Raw genomic sequence first — 17,563 nt, forward strand, 5'->3', positions numbered from 1 at the left:
CCCCCTCTGTCCCCTTCTGGCTGCCTGTGCCTCAATTTTATCCCACAACTTAGACATTCACATTACTCACTCTCATAACACATACATATAGGACCTTGGGGGTGGGGACGCTACACAGACTCCAAAAGACCATCAGGGTGTACAACCTCACCCCTGGGGTCGTTGCCCACCTCTCAATTTTAAATACACGTAGACATTGAGGGCTATCAGGAGGGGCTATGCGCTTACCTGCTGCTCTCTGGCAGGTAGCTCCATGCCCTCCTGGGTTTTAAATGGACCTTAGAACACATATGCATCAACACTACATATGAGCGGGCGGAGGGAGGTTTGGCGTCTTCTCACACTCCTGTTCTCTGTTGTCTGTTGGGGCAGGGGGTCTGGGAAAAGGAGTTGGCCGTCCGACTGGGGTCTGGAATGTGGGGCCTCCCTGCTGCTGCGGAGTCAGGGCGGTCTGCTTCTCCCCACCGCAGGGAAAAGGGTAACACTACCTGGGTCTGGGTGCAGTTTCCCCCTCCAGGGGCAAGGGTACCTAGACCCGGTTCTTAGAGTACGCTTGGGGAGTGTGATTGTGTGTACAGCGTCTCTTTATGTCTGTCTCCATGTTGGTTGAGTGTGGAATAATTGCTTATGAGAGCATGAGGGTGGGAATGGATGTTTGTATCTGTGTGTGCCTGTATGTCTGTGTCTATATGTCAGGTCGGGTATCAGACGCCACCTCTCTGGGGACATCTCAGGCCCTCCAAGGTTTGGAGGCCTATCTCCCCCCCACCACTTCCCCTGCCATTGGCAGACGCCCTCAGACATCGGTGCGTTGGTGGTTCTTTGTGTCCGGGGATGGGCGTCCAGGTACACACCGGCTCACTCCTGGTGGCTGCTTGTCAGGGTCTGGAGCCTGGGGCTCGCTCGGGCCACTTCGGGGTGGGGTGCCCTCGGCCTCTCGGCCTGGGGCTCGGTCACTCTGGCACAGCTGGCTGCCGGCGGAGCTCACGGGCACGTCACTGCAACCCCCCCTGGCTTCTGCTCCGCGGCTGTTGAGTGACCCTTCATCTGGGACTCTCCTCAGCTCTTTCTGGGATAGTGGCGCGGCTGCCCCTCTGTTGGTCCTCCTTGGTCTCTTGTGTTCTGGGGGCCTCTGGATGTCTGGAGTCTTGATCTCCTCCATACCTGCGTCATGCCCTGGAGGACGGGGCTGTGGCCCCCCCACACCCTCTAGCAGATCATTACATGAAGGAACCTTTTAAAAAAACCAAGCGCGCTCATGCTCACAGGTGTACACACGGGTGCTCACACACACAAACTACACCCTTTTTGGCTCCTACCTCAAAGCACACTGTGCGCTGTCGATCCAACGTGCTGCACAATAATGTTTAATATTTAGTATTTACTGTCATATTCCCATAGATCATCGTGATGTTGTTTATGACCATGATCTTGTTTTCTTTTTTCTTTCCCAACAGCTGATCCAGGTGATCGATATATGAATTTTTTGCCTGCTTATTTTGTTGGTTTTTGTTTTTTGCCCTTTTCCCCGTCCCTCTTCTCCGCTGTTTTTCCCCCTCTTTCTTTCTCCCCTTTCTTTTCCTCATTCAAGTCTGTCCTGTATCTAGCAAGTGAAAATTAAAAAAAAAAAAAAACAATAAAAGGAGAATCAAATAGACCAATACAGCGAGGCTGGGATGGTCCATTTGGTAAAGTAAATCCGTTGGGCATCTTTCTTCGCCTTTAGACAATAATTCTGATGGCAAAAGAGCCAAACGGGACAGGCAGAAAAAAAAATGTGTTCATCTTCTCTTTGTTTATGTCAAATTACTCTGCAAGTCACTATTTTGTGAACAGGAAACTATGACTCTAAAGTCTATTGTTGATAAATTATTAGCAAAGGATGATGTTGTCTGAAGTTTAAAAAATGATATAAATAGATCCAAATGGAGACACCAAAACACTTACGCTGAGGAAAGCTGGGCCAGAAGCTTTTTATTTTTGCCACATATGTAACCCCAGAGCACCCACTGTTGCCAAGATCCAACCATTAGTCACGGCTGTAACCACTGAGGGTTTCTTTCTTTCTCAAAGCCAATGTCATTTTTTCCCAATTGACTACAATATCAAGACTGAAATATTGCCTTCATACACAAAGTCAATGAAAAGCAAGGCATCATAGATGATCTTGTTCAAACAGAGGGGTCATCTGGTACAAGGTGTGTATGTGATGAGTGTTTTTACATGTCATATTGTTGATGATGCTCATTATTACCAAAGCAGCCACACAATCAGCTGGAAAATGGCTCCATTTCCACAAACAGTGTGATGAGTTAGATGAACAGTGCAACTGTATGAAGCCAGCAACTCAATAAAAAAGATGTAATGGAACAGCTGCCTCCCTCAGTATTTCTTCCTTAACAATATTATGTCCATGAATACATTTGTGATATTAGAACTGCAACTGAAACGGCTGTATTGTATTATATTCAAAATATATAAACTAATACTGTAGCTTCAATATTTAATCTTGGATTAAATATTTGTTTGTAGGATGAAATCGTGATCATTGCTAACGCACTGGCCAGTCATTTTCTTTGCTAAAGAAACAAAAAAGCTAATTGTCTTTTTTGTTTGATGACCTTTGGTCACTCGCAGATGTTTACCAGATGCTGAACATACATGTTTGTGTTTACCGTAGCTGATTCATGCTCCACGTAGCTAAATGTTGTTGTTGTTGTTTTTAAATGATGCTTTAAATCAGGGGTGGGGGACTCCAGGCCTCGAGGGCCAGTGTCCTGCAGGTTTTAGGTGTGTCCTTGATCCAACGCAGCTGATTTAAATGGCTAAATGACCTCCTCAACGTGAGGCCTGGTAATGAACTAAGCATTTGATTCAGGTGTGTTGACCCAGGGTGAGATCTAAATGCTGCAGGACACCAGCCCTCGAGGCCTGGAGTTGGCCACCCCTGCTTTAAATTGTCCAACAAACTTTTGCCCTCTGAATTACAAAAAAGGGAATCCATCTGTCCTGTGCATCTCCTTCAGGGCCATTTACGTACCTAAAAGGGACAACTTTCTTAAAACTTGTGGTGGTAAAAATGAATATGCCTGTAAGGAGGTTGGGGGTACCAAATCATGAGTTTGCCTGGGGTATCAGAAAGGTTAGATCCAGCCCTGCATGTAACCACCGCACTGCTGTCTCTGGGAAGAGTCATAGAGATACTTCCAGATCAGTCCAAGTGTCTTATATAATGATGCCAGGACATTATTAGTGAAGAGAACTTCAGAGAACAGCTGCAGGATTAAAGAAATCTCATGCATTTGCAGCTTTATGCATCTGAAAATGAAATCTGTGTGCTCTATCGAGTATGAGATATCCATTTAGCCTTATTTTATGTGATTTTCTACGAGTAATCGGACCTATAGACTGATCAACCTCACCGTTAACTTAACCTGGAGTCTCTTTGGGTTTAACTGTTTCTGAAGCCCATGAAGGTACTATATACCAGTGCGCCACCAGGCCGCGCCACTGGGAGCGTGGATGTGCTCTCCCACATTTGTTTTTACAGCTCTGACGTCAGCAACCTGCAACTGAACGAATGAACTAACGGAGCACCGAGCCCCTACCGGAGCTACCGGGAGGCAGTAGTGTTACAGAGCGAGTCCCCGCCGCCGCCCGCCCCGGAGGAGCCAAACGGAAGAACCGAGCAATGCGCACCGCCGCCCAGTAACGCAGAATAGACGAGTGGAGAAGAAGAAGAAGAAGAAGAAGAAGTAGGGAACCGTTATCGTGATTTACTAACGGAGGAAAAAAGAGACTAGAAAGACACGGACAACTGACGGACCAGCTCCAAGACCACGCGTGAGAAGCGACCAGCTGCGGAGATTTTATCGTCTCGGTGTTGCGCTGTGGATCAAACCGAGCGGATCCCTGATTTCAATGCTTTAACGGTGCTTCTACCCGGCTGCCCAGAAAGAAACAGAGGGATCGTAGAGGGATCGAAGCTTGAGCAGAGAAAAGGGGGGCAATAAACCAGCGAAGGAAAGAAAAAGGATTTGCGGTTGAAGTTTCATTCATTCGTCTAATTATTGCGCTTTCTTCCGTGGATCCCGGTACCGATACTCTATCAAGCTGTGTTCTCTGACCATGGGATGTACTCTGAGCGCAGAGGAGAGGGCGGCTCTGGACCGGAGCAAAGCCATCGAGAAAAACCTGAAGGAGGACGGCCTCACCGCGGCCAAAGATGTTAAACTGCTGCTGCTCGGTAAGAGACTTGGCTTTAATGCCCTTCTCTTCGGCTGGTAGCGCCAGGGCTGAGAAATGAGACGCTGGGGCGGTGGAAAGGTGTGGTGTGTGTGCGTGTGTGCGCGCGCGTGTGGGTGGGTGTGGGTTGGTGGTGGAAAGAAATGATCACAATTGAAGGGTCGTGGTGGAAATAAAGAAAGAAAAGACAGAAACTGTCGACGTCTGTCACAAACTGTATTTAACAACAAGAACAAAGATTCGTTATGATTTTTTTTTATTGTGCATTTGAAGGAACCCTTCCTTCCTATTGCATCATTTGGAAGCCACCTGCTTGAATACGATAACGGCAGATGGTCCAAATGTTTTAACGCACAATCAGTCAGTGTGTCCATAAAAGATGGCATCTACACCAGAGATGTTAGCTGCAGATGGAAGCCAAGGCGAAAAAATGGCAGCATGCAGCAGTGGAGGGCCCCGCACAGGCAGCTCTGCTTCATTGGTTTGGGATCGATTCATTGATTCTTTGCGCGAAATTAACCTCGAATGTTTAATCTCTTTGACTCTGTTGCAAGATGGAGGATGGAAGAGGCTGAGGAAGAAAGGCTTCGGCCACTTTGTCCATCTCTTATATCTCCACCCGCTGCTGCTGTGCTCATTCACATACCTCCCTGCCTCTCTCTCTCCTTCCTACCCCTCCTCTCTGACACTATATCACCATCTTTCTCTCGAACACACACACACACACACACACACCCTGTTTATATTGTCTTCTTGTCTCTTATCCCTCAGGGGCCGGAGAGTCAGGGAAAAGCACCATCGTCAAACAGATGAAGTAAGTCTTTCATAATCACGTCTAATACACCTATAGTGTGCATGTGTGTCCCTTTTCTTATGCTTTACCCCCCCACACACACACACACCAGTGCTGTACTCTTCCTAATTATATGTGCAGTTTTCAGAGTTGTCAGCCTAGTGTAACATTTTTATCTGATGCAAAAATGGATCCAGATTTAATGTTTACCAACTAAAAAAAATGAAAAACACAATTTTTAAAACATATAGTTGGCCTGGAGTTTCCAAGTTTGTGCATCTGCAAAAGGACGACTGTATAGTTTGACGGTTGCAGGATGAATCATTGGTTACGGTTGTGTTCACACAGATTCGGTGGGTTTTCTCACCCACTGCGGTGACTGGGTAAGTTATGGATTCACTGTCCATTTTAAAAGCACTGAACTGTTGTTTTGGGGTTTTTTTTACTGTTAAATCCTGTAATAATACATTTTAGGAGGATTAGTTTGTGTAGACACCAGGGAAATGCTGCTACCTGTTACCGTGGTTGAATGACTACCATCATTATATAATCATGATATTTTATTGAGTTTAAACACTTCATCCATTAGCAACTGACTCTAAAGTAATAAGTAACTATTCTGATTTTATTCTGTAATGTTTTTTTCAGGCTCTCAAATTATTTATTTATTTTTCCCCTGGTGGGAGTGGTTGGGACAAGGGTTATAGGGCATCATGGACCAGTAGCTGAAAACTGTGAAACGAGAAACTGAGTGCGACAATCTTTGACCCAAAATGTGACGTAGCCGTTTTATTTCTGTAATATTTTTACTGAAACATTGTTTTACCCTGTTTGATGTGCTTTCACATGTGAAGGATTACACAGTTACCAGATGTGAGTCCAGTGTAGCTGTGGCACATCTGGATTTCTCCTGTTGAGATTTAGTGCTGAGTTCAGTGGCTTAAAGTAAAGATTTCTTTCTTCTGTGGACTCACAACGATGTGCGTTATCATACTACCTTATGATACTACTAATGCTGTTTTTGTGTTTACAGTATTGCAGCAATAATCCTAATCTTTAGAATCTGTAATCCCGTTATGACATATGGTTTTCCATCAGTCTTCTCTGCTGGTGTATTTTAGCCGATAATAGGCTTTGGTTGTGCATGTATGGTGATGCATCACATGACGGACACGATTCAGTGGATCCAGATGAGCCTGTTGCTCAGCTGTTAATGGTCCTTCCAGCAATGGACCAGTCCTCCCAGTGGGTTCACTGGAGTCGTTGTATGCATTGGACTGATGTAAATCGTGCACTTATTAAAACTGGCGTTAATCCATTTACGTCTGAGTCTGTTGGTTTAATAGATTTATCTAGACGGTGCAGACAAGGTTGTTACTTTATATCCTTTATTACATAAGACAGCGTGGCTGTTTTTGACTTCTGCTCATCAATCGACACGATTTCCTGACAAAAAAGGTGCCAGTTAATGTTCTTCACATCATTCCTGCCACCTCCATGTGTCTGCTGTCTGGTTACAGTCTGCAAGAAGGGATGTCACATTGAAACTAGACGTAGTACACGCTATAAATTCCTGGTTTTATCCACTACGCTCTTATCAGGGGTCGTTCTATTTGTGGGTATTGAGCAGCGTGATGCAGCGTGACCACATCAGAGGCATTTTCAATGTGCCAAAAATGGACTACTGTATAAATTGTAAAATCAATTTGAGCATTTGTGTTTCTTTATAAACGATCTAAAACTTTTTTCAAAAGTGGCGGTCAGCGCCCTGCGAGGGAAGCCTTTTAGATGCTCTAGTGTTTCCTGAACTGTCAGAAACTCCTCGCTGTGTGCTTTCAACATCGGGGCGTGCCCGAGTGACCTGCTGCTGTTAGTGGGACTGCTTTCTTCACACAGCGAGGACAGAGACGAGTGGATTAGATTAAGGTTTAGATTTAACGGCGTGTCCACTGAGCTGCAGTGTGTCCGTGTCGCAGCTGCGTGTGTGTGATCTCAATGATTGGATGTTAGGAGTCTATTATAGCAGCACTTTGTATAATACAGCATAGACACAATAGTGTGCACCATGCATGGGTGAAGTCATTTAGGTCTGTGCCCGTTCTCCTTTAAAATGCAGATTATTGCTTTCCAATATGATGCAATCACTGAATGACAGTAGCTCATGACAACACAGCGATAACATCTCTGAGGGGAACGCAGGTGCTCGTCGGCGTGTGCGTGTTAGTGATAGTGGATTACATACAGCGGTGTGTGGATGACTAAGCTCTGATGGTGTGAAGCTACAGCATGGTCCACTGTAGGACTGCACTTCTGAGACAGTAAAGAGGAAGCAGGATGACAAACTGAGGAAGAAAATGTTTGACTGTGCAGAGATGGGGAACTGGTTTCAGAATCATGTGAATGACTGGATTGTGTGCATTTTTGCATAAATACGTACACGATGTTATCTCGTGTGTAATGTTTGGGCCGCCAACTCGAGGGACCTGGTCATGTGTTAACAGCATATCACTGTGTGTGTGTGTGTGTGTGTGTGTGTGCGCGCGTGCACGAGGAGACACCATCTGTTTATGGGGCCTGTGTGTGTTTAGACGTGTGCAAATGTTCTCTCGCTGCCCAGCTGGCAAACTGACCTCTCCAGCCGCGTTCACTGTTTGTGAGCATGTGAGAAAACTAATTTAATGTCGGGATATTTTCATATCATTAAACAGGAGCGAGGAAGAAGGCAGAGTGAGGAAGATATTAGAGGTTGTTGCCAGCGGTGTGATTAAGTACAGCCCTCTGTCCTGTCAGAGTGGCTGTGAGTAGGCTGCACTCTGCCCTGAAAGGCTTTGCTTTAGGGGCTGGAAGGGCAAACTCCAGAGATGGGTGTAAGGGTACCAGGAAATGGATTAATTATTTCTGGAGATGTAAGATTTATATTTTAGAATAGAATAGAATAGCCTTTATTGTCATTGTACAGGGTACAACGAAATCGGAGTGCCACTCCCTTGGTGCAAAAATACAATAATAAATATAAATGTAAAATATAAAAGGTACATTAAAACAAACAATAGTAAGTACAATATATACAGGATAGAAGATTAAAGGTTTGCCTAATGACCTAGCAGCAGTTAAAGGATAAAATAGCAAAATCGTTGCTGAAACAAGTGGAATGCAGCAGTTTCAAATCATAGTGTTCAAGATCCAAACACTGCTGTTTTATAGCTGACACGCTGTGCTCGTGGACTTGGTGCATGTCACGGCCGCTTGATGCATTTTGCAATGCATAGCCTTTATTTATTTTTGTAAACCATGTTTTTGGCCCTCAGGTACACAGATGTTTGAAATGACTCAAAGCGACTGCAGAGGTGTTACCAGCATGTATTTTGGCCCTTGTGTAGTCGTAAAGCCCCAGTTTAGCTGAGCTGTCATGCTTATCACACATTCTAATCACAAATTGGTCTGTAAAAAGAAAAATCATAAAGGAGTCATTCGTGACATCTTTTGACACTTTATTAAATGTCCGTGTAATTTCTCTTTCAATCATTGACAGTATACAACACATGTAAGCCCAGAATGTTAAACACATGAGTTAAATGCAGTTTATAGTCACAGAGTAACAGAGGAGGCCTGCATTGCTCACCTAATAAAGATGTTGTTGAGTAACTGACTTTTACCCAAACAGGGCAGAGACGCTCGTTTCATCATCCCTGCTTAGAAACGCTTAAAGCAGTGGGAATGTTAAGCTCGGGATAGCGACGTGCTCAAACAAACCAACATCAGTGATTGTTGGTTTTTGGTGTTTTTCTGTGGAGATTTATGCAGTAAAATGGTTATTCTGAAGTAGTTCATTCAACATGAAATATCAGTCCTGTGAATTTTGTATTGAATTAAACTGACATGTGCAGAAAACTGTGAACTAAACTTGTATTAATTCATAAATCTTTGTCCAGTTATTTTGATTAGTGTGTTTTAGCATCAAAGCAGTTCAATCAGTTATTCTCCGTGTGTGTGTGTGTGTGTGTGTGTGTGTGTGTGTGTGTGTGTGTGTCACACACACAATGCCTCCTTTTCTGTATTTCCCTCTCGTCTTTATCTCTGGCCTTCTCAGTCTGTGTATATGTGCTCTTGTGTCTTGCTGACACGATCGGAGGCGACTGGCCGAAGGGAGAACAAACGCCGTCCGTCCCTCGCGGCTGCACTGCTTCCCACAGGCTGTTCCCACCGTGTGTGTGTGGTTTCTCTCTCTAGAACACGAGATAATTAGGTTTAAGCCTCAGAAGAGGAGAATAGAAGGGGGAAGGGGAGCAAAACTGAGGAAAAAAAGATGGTGGTGTTTTGCTCAGAGAGGCAAAGGAGCGCCATAGATGGAAGGAGGCAGAATTTAATGAAGGCAGAAAAATACCCAGCGCATAGAAACAGGGCAAAGAAGTGCAGTCTGCAAACAAGGCATAGAAAAGACTGAAATTCCAGGAGAAAATAGGAACTGTGACAGTGATGGAAACAAGGATGAAGTAGGAGACGTAATACAAGAAAGGAAAGAGGAAAGAACACAAAGAGCGAGGAGGAGAGTCCCAGGGACAACACGCTGAAGCAATGAGGCAGGAGAATTCAATTTCTTCTTTCTCAAAGGACAGAAAAGTGTTGTGGGAGTGTGAAAGGAAACAGGATAGGAGAGAAGAGGGTGCAGCGATATACGAGGAGGGAGGATGAGTGTGAATCAGACTGGGAAGGTAAGAGGAGGAAGATGAAGACATTTTGAGCTACAGAGGAGAGATCAAGTGAAACAACATGTTCTCACTTATTCAGCAAGCTAGAAGAAGTGACAAAGAGAGTCAAGGACAAAGAGCAAAGAGCACTTCTCTCCTGGACTCTGCTCTCCTTGATAATTATTAGCTGCCTTTTTCTGAGATGCTCAGACTCCAGCAGAGAAACTGGACTGCAGAGAGCAGGCGCAACTCGTGCTGGCACCAACTCCAGTGTCGCATGGAGAGGCCGTCTACAACTGGTCGTCCGAAACGGTCCGTCAGCTAGATAGTCATCCTTCATTGGCCAAATGTAGCCATGGGCGTGCTCTTTATTGGAATGATTTGATTGGTTGCCTCAGTGAGTCATGATCTAACAGCAGGCTCATCATAGCTGTGCATGCATGTGATGCCCTTTTTGTTTAGTGTCTCAATCAGATTTGCATGTTGTAAATAGTCAAATTTGAACTCGGCTATCAAAACCTTATCTGTGCATGCACGCTGAGACACCTACTTCTTATCCCAGGTGAGGAAACTTCAGCACTTCCTTTTTTTTTGTCTCCTCCCTTGAACTCACCTTGTTCACAGTAATCTTCAGTTGTTCTTATTTCCATGCTGTAAGTCAGTCTCAGTGTTCTTCCAGTTTACAGACTGATGCCTAAATATCAGACCTTTAAAAGTTGATCAATTCCACTTGGAAATCACAAGAAGTACAACATTATTCAAATATCAAAGGCAAACATCCCAGAAAGGCCGTGTGAAATTTGTTTTACTGATTTTAGTCTTGTTTTGTCTGTGTTGGTGTTAGCAACATGTTTGTTTGATCCCTCGTGAAACCAAATCTGTGCGAGAAGAATCTTCCAAAATAAAATGAGTCAAAAAGGTGCCTTTTTCTACTCGATGTCTGCTGCGGGGTGTTTATGTGAGCATCCAATAGTTAATTGGTATAAAATCAACTGGTGACATTAAAAACTAGTGATCTTTATAAAAGAGCTCTTCATAAAATCCCTCTTGTTGCCCCGTGCAGACAGAGATCTTGGTATAGTCACACGTTTTTCCCCTTTTTTTTTTATTTGGTCGTTTTTATCTGCAGCTAATCGTGCAGCAGCTTTATTACTCAGGTAACACAACAGGCTCTTTGAATATTCTGCAAATCTTTCTGTGTTTATTGTCCTACCCGTCCTCCATTTCATTTTTATTATATTAAAGTCACGCGCACACACACGTGCAAAAACATTCCCCTCTAGTCCGTCTTAATCCTTCAAGCTCGGGTCCTCTACCAGAGGCCTGGGAGCTTCAGGGTCCTGCACAGTATCTCAGCTGTCCCTAGGACTGCGCTCTTCTGGACAGAGATCTCCGATGTTGTTCTTGGGATCTGCTGGAGCCACTCCTGCATCTTGGAAGTCACTGGGACCACTGTTACCTTCACCCTCCACATCTTCTCTGAGCCCTTGGTACTTGTCCTTCTTCCTGATGTTGCTGTAATTCAGTATTACTGCGTCCATCACTACGGCCGTCTTCCTCTGGTTGTCCACCGCTACTTTGGTTAGCCACAGTCTCACAGGATCTTAGCTCGGTCATTCTCCACCACCCTAGGGGGCATACATACATACATAGAGAGATAGATAGAGATGTGTATATATATAGATATATGTATATAGATATAGAGAGAGAGACATAGATGTGTGTGTGTGTGTGTGTGTGTGTGTGTGTGTGTGTGTATGTATGTATGTATGTATGTATGTATAGGAGATAGAAGCCACTGACATAAAGACAAGAAAGCTCCTGACCATGCATGGAGAGTTTCACCCCAAGTCCAGCACCCTGAGGCTGTACGCTAAGCGGAAGGAAGGAGGCTGGGGACTGGTGAGTGTCAGCACCACAGTCCAGGATGAGACAACGAACATCCAAGAATACATTGGGAAGATGGCCCCAACTGACCGAGTGCTCAGTGAATACCTCAGGCAGCAGAAACCCAAGAAAGAGGAGGGAGACGAGGAACCATCATGGAAGGACAGGCCCCTGCACGGTATGTACCACCGGCAGATAGAGGAGGTGGCTGATATCCAGAAATCCTACCAGTGGCTGGACAAAGCTGGACTGAAAGACAGCACAGAGGCACTAATCATGGCAGCACAGGAACAAGCTCTGAGTACAAGATCCATAGAGGCTGGGGTCTATCACACCAGGCAAGACCCCAGGTGCAGGCTGTGTAAAGATGCCCCAGAGACAATCCAGCACATAACAGCAGGGTGCAAGATGCTAGCAGGCAAGGCATACATGGAGCGCCATAACCAAGTGGCCGGCATAGTGTACAGGAACATCTGTGCCGAGTATAACCTGGAAGTCCTGAGGTCAAAATGGGAGATGCGCCCAAGGGTGGTGGAGAATGACCAAGCTAAGATCCTGTGGGACTTCCAGATACAGACGGACAAAATGGTGGTGGCTAACCAACCGGACATAGTGGTGGTAGACAAACAGAAGAAGACGGCCGTAGTGATCGATGTAGCGATACTGAATGACAGCAACATCAGGAAGAAGGAACACGAGAAGCTGGAGAAATACCAAGGGCTCAGAGAAGAGCTCGAGAGGATGTGGAGGGTGAAGGTAACTGTGGTCCCCGTGGTAATCGGAGCACTAGGTGCGGTGACTCCCAAGCTAGGCGAGTGGCTCCAGCAGATCCCGGGAACAACATCGGAGATCTCTGTCCAGAAGAGCGCAGTCCTGGGAACAGCTAAGATACTGCGCAGGACCCTCAAGCTCCCAGGCCTCTGGTAGAGGACCCGAGCTTGAAGGATAAACCGCCCGCAGGGGTGTGCTGGGGGTGTGTGTGTGTGTGTGTGTGTATATATGTGTGTATCTCTCTCTCTCTCGCTCTCTCTCTCTCTCGCTCTCTCTATCGAGAGAGAGAGAGAGACAGAGATATATATATATATATCTCTGTCTATCTCTCTCTACACACATATATATCTATATATATAGATATAGAGATAGAGATATAGAGATAGATAGAGATAGAGATATATAGAGATATATATCTAGATATATATATATATATATATATATATATATATATATATATATATATATCTAGATATATATATATATATATATATATATATATATCTAGATATATATATATATATATATATATATATCTAGATATATATCTCTATATATCTCTATCTCTATCTATCTCTATATCTCTATCTATATATATAGATATAGAGATAGAGATATAGAGATAGACAGAGATAGAGATATATATCTAGATATATATATATATATATATGGAGAGAGAGAGAGAGAGAGAGAGAAAGCACATGCATATTTTATATCTTGGTCTGGATCATTTGTATAAAGCCAGGTCATTATGACTGTGTGTGTGGTCTGTGTGCGCTAATCAGGGCTTCTTATAAGAAACAAAGGTCTTTTGTTATAGGGAATTGTGTGTTTGTGTGCAGTTACACACACTTGAAAGTGTCTTTTTTCTTGGTGCTTTTGTTTGTGTGGCTTTGTGGTTGTGTGACTTTTTTTCCGTGTGTGTTAGAGGTATTTGGCAGATTTCATGTCAGTTCAGTGCACTGCGAGACAATGGAGTCTTGTTACAATGACCACACTCAGCTGATATAAAGTCAGCTGAGTGTGGCTGTGTAGCTGAATGAGTGTCTGGTTAAATGCATGTTTGTAATTTTGGATTTGTATCATAGCTAACTCAGAGCAGACATACACAGTAATACAAAAAATGCAAATATTCCCACGGCACTGTAGACTATAACATATACGAGGTTCAGTTTTTTATTCAGTTTAATCCAAGTATGTTGCATTAAATTGTAAAATATTTGACTTTTTTTTCCTTTCATGTTTATTTTACTAACAAAATACAAAGTGATGAAGTAAAACTTGACAAGGAGTATATAGATGTGCATATATACGTACAACAGCAGTCAGCTGATTAATTATCCAAAATATTCATCTGGTTAAAATAAGTGAAGCGTCACAGTTTTAGACTCAGTTTTTGCAGAGAAGCCATCTCCAGGAGTTCTGATATTTGGATACGTATCATTAACATGAACATTTAAACTTCTGCTCCCACTGGAAAAACCAAAGTCACTTAAAGCTTGCTTAGCATTGTGTTTATCTACTGAAATGATTGAAATAAAGAGACCTTTTTGAAATAAGAAGACAAATAGCAGCAGTATTTTGCTGTCTCTGTCAGGCCTGTCTGGGGTTCAGGTGTGCCTATTTTCTTTTCATTTGTTTCTACTCCATCGGCCTGTCTGTTGCTCCATCAGTAAGTCATCAATATTGACACAGGAGAGGTAACCTGAACATTTTCATTTTTATCAGAGGTGAGCTACTGTCACTGATGACACAGTAGCAGCAGTAGTGACACAGCATGTGTCAAATGGAAGCATAAAAGTAGCCCAGGTTGTGTTTCCACTGAAAACTTTAGTTACATAACTGTGTATTTAACACTTTAACAAAAACTAAAATAACAGGAGCCGGCAAATTGCATAACACAACTGACATTTTTCTTCTACCTGAGCTGTGTATTGGGTCGAGCTTTTAACCGGCTGTTTAAAGGGCTGCTTGTGGGTAAGGCTGCTTTAGCTGCCTGCTTTGAGCTGTCAACCAATAAGCTGTCCACATCTGAGTCTGCCCCGAGGCCACTTCCTGTGCCTTGCCCCTGGTCTTTCTCCCAGCTTTCCTGTCTTCTCACTACTGTCCCATCAAATAAAGGCTAAAAGCAGTGCAGCGGCAGAAGTAATATCCATTGACCGTTTGTTCTTCCTGTCATATATAGTGCAACTAACGAGTGCTCCAGCAATGCTCAGTTGAGTCATTTGTTTACTTTTGGGTTGCACATCACCAGCTGCTAGCATCTCCTCCTTCTTAGCCTGGTTGTACTCAATGGTGTATTTGTGCCTCGCGTGATAAAACAAGTGTGTCGTTTCAACCTTCAGCAAGCAGGAACTATTTTCTTGCATATTTTCCAAAGGATCAGATTGGAAATGGCAAAAAAAAACAACTCACAGAAAACAGGTGAAGCTTTCCCAGGGTGGTGTCTCTGAGGGTCAGCATGTGTTTGTCGTGGGCTGTGGAAGTGCTATGCACCTGAAATTCACACAGCTGACAGTTAAACCACAGCAGTGTCGTTTGATAAGCTCGTGAGCTGCTGTTACAAAATGGTCGAAACACTGGGCTAGATATGACTGCAAATGTCAGCAGCTGTATCACTGATTCATTCATCTTCTGAACCACTTTAGTGTTACGGCGATGGCCTGAAGCCTGTCCCAGCTGTCACTGGGCAAGAGGCAGAGTACACCATGACCGATTAGCATTTTAACACCGGGCTGACACAGAGGGAAAGAAAAGAAAATTTCACTCTTCTATTCACACCTCGTGCCAGTTTACCATCACCAGTTAGCCCAATAAGCTGTCTTTGGACAGTGGGAGGAAACCAGAGTCCCCCGAGAGAACCTGAGAGGCAAGCACAGGATTAACATGCAGACTGGTGCAGGGCTGCCAGTGTGTTTGCTGTTTGTGCTGATCGCTGGATCCTGAATGAGTGAATGACAGGTCGCACTGATTGAAACTGAATTACAAGGTTTTTGTGCAACATGCTGGGTGTGACTCTGTGAAGCCGTCGGCAACTGTTAATTAGGCAATGGTTACGACACGGTACCACTGCAATGGTTGCACTAAGTTTTGCAAAGACAGCGTGCGTGTGTGCGTGTGTGTGTGAGCATTCTTGTTCCACTCCAGAAATCAGTCACTGGGGAGGGAGAAAGGGTGTGTAATGCATCAGCCCTGTGGTTTTAATTAATAGTTAATTGCAAATGGAAAATTAAAGGGAACGAGAACGAGAGGAGTGAAAAAAGAAGAAGAAGAAATAATTAGGTATGAGGAGCGAGGCAAGTCGGAGGAGAACATGACATGGCAGCGTGGGGGAGAGGAGAGAGAGATACAGGAGGAAGGGATGAAAGAGGAGTTGGCAGATAAAGATAACAGGTGACAGTGAAACAGAGAGATAATGGCAGATAGATTTAATGAGGTCTCCCTAGATGTATTACTGAACTGTAATTATTCTGCTCGCCTGTCTGAGCTTACATGCATGTGTATGTGGTTCCTAACATCCCCTCTGAACCTACAGACTGTGTCTCTTGGCACCAGAGCTCTCCATTAGCACCTGAGCAAACCTGGACCAGGAGGCCTCCTCTCCAGCTCTGCAATGGTTAGAACCAAATCCTGAAGAAGTATGTTAGCCTCTAATAAGCCGGTCGTATAGGGCGAACGTTGTGGTTCAACACTGCATGAAGAGTATAAATGTGAAAATGTGTCAGGCTTTTCTTTCTCTCTGTTTCTGAATAAACCTTCAGGTGCTGCGAACATTAATCTGGTGTTATCGAATACAGTCGGACGGATCATGCTCTTAGACAGGTCACTGTCTATTACACACTGTGTATTACTTTGGATATCATTAGGATTAGTTGGTGGTCTGCAGACCAGTTTACAGCCTCGGTAGCGTTCCTGTGAGGCTTCACTGGAACAAATGCTGCTCCAAAAAACAAGAAAAAAATGTTTTAATACGAGATATTTCTGCTTGAAATAAGTTAAAAAATCTGCCAGTGGAGCAAGTCAAAGTTCAGTATATTAAGCCTCGAAACTAGCTGGAAAAACTCATTCTTAGCTATATTTGACTAGTGTTGTGAAGGTTTGTGTCTCATAATAAGTTCGTGGTGCTCAAAAGTAGCATTTTTTTTTTAAACCTTCCAACATCATCATCTTGGTTTTAAGTGTATAAAACTTCTTTTCTGTTTTAAAACTGTGACGCTGTTCTAGATTTGAGTCCAACACCTCACTTAAAATAAGTTGTAATTCTCCATTTCTGGTGCGTTTACCTTTCTATAAGCCATACAGCTTTGTGTCTTATTGGAAGTGTGATAAACAAAAATACTTGGTAACATTTTGAGTTTTTGCAGTGTTTACTTTAAGCTAAACATGAGATTTCAATACCTGCATCCATAAAACTGAATTATTAGTTTTATTAATGCTTTTCATATATTTTAAGTACAGTGTTTGTTGCTCTGGACATTGATGGTTAACTGGTGCAGCATTTGCTCCGTACTGAATTATCACAGCTCCTGCATGTAAAACTGTTGTGGCTCTTCTATCCTGTCCACACTTACATTCTCCTATAACTCTACTCGTAAGGCTCACATTTAGGTTATGTTATATAACATATGATGCTACTATACTCACTGGCCACTTTGACATACAAGCGTTTTCAACTGTATGTGAATGCAGATATCTAATCAGCCAATCCCATGGCAGCAACTCAATACATACAGGCATGTAGATGTGGTGGAGATGTTGACAGAGGTCAGAGGAGAATGGCCAGGCAACACTGAGGTGTGCAGAAGAGCACCTTGTTGAGTCAGTGCCATGAAACATTAAGGCAACAGGGGATCCAACCGGGCACTAGCGAGGTGTACCTAATAAGGTGGCCGGTGAGTGCATAAGGCTCGTCAGTATTTATTGTGCTCTCATCATCTGTATCACTCAACATCTCCAGAGCAGAAACAATCTCGACCGTTTTTTCCAGCTGCAGTCACATTTGGAACACACTCGTCACCGTTGGTTCTCCTTCATCGACCATGAAAAACAAGAACGGGGAAGGACTCGAGGTCTACACACCTAAATAATGGTAGAAGAGAATGCTGCGCAGTTTTTGTAACAAGCAACAATAGAAGCAGTTACAGGGGAAAAACCCAGAGTGAGCACAAAGCTAAAGATT

At 43.8% G+C, this 17,563-nt stretch overlaps 1 protein-coding gene across 2 annotated transcripts in view; it reads left to right on the top strand.

Moving 5' to 3' along the window:
• Positions 1–3,292: 3,292 nt before the first annotated feature.
• LOC100693875 (guanine nucleotide-binding protein G(o) subunit alpha) overlaps positions 3,293–17,563 on the top strand; it is an 84,746-nt gene continuing 70,475 nt past the window's right edge. Inside the window, exons 1-2 of one of the 2 annotated variants that reach the window (XM_003447034.5) lie at positions 3,293–4,246; positions 5,017–5,059. In XM_003447034.5, the coding sequence (XP_003447082.1) occupies positions 4,129–4,246; positions 5,017–5,059 (161 nt within the window). In that variant the 5' untranslated portion in view covers positions 3,293–4,128. The remainder of the gene's footprint in view (positions 4,247–5,016; positions 5,060–17,563) is intronic. The other variant, XM_003447035.5, reaches the window with a different exon arrangement.

This window comes from Oreochromis niloticus, linkage group LG7, assembly GCF_001858045.2.
Source record: "Oreochromis niloticus isolate F11D_XX linkage group LG7, O_niloticus_UMD_NMBU, whole genome shotgun sequence".
Classification (NCBI taxonomy): domain Eukaryota; kingdom Metazoa; phylum Chordata; class Actinopteri; order Cichliformes; family Cichlidae; genus Oreochromis; species Oreochromis niloticus.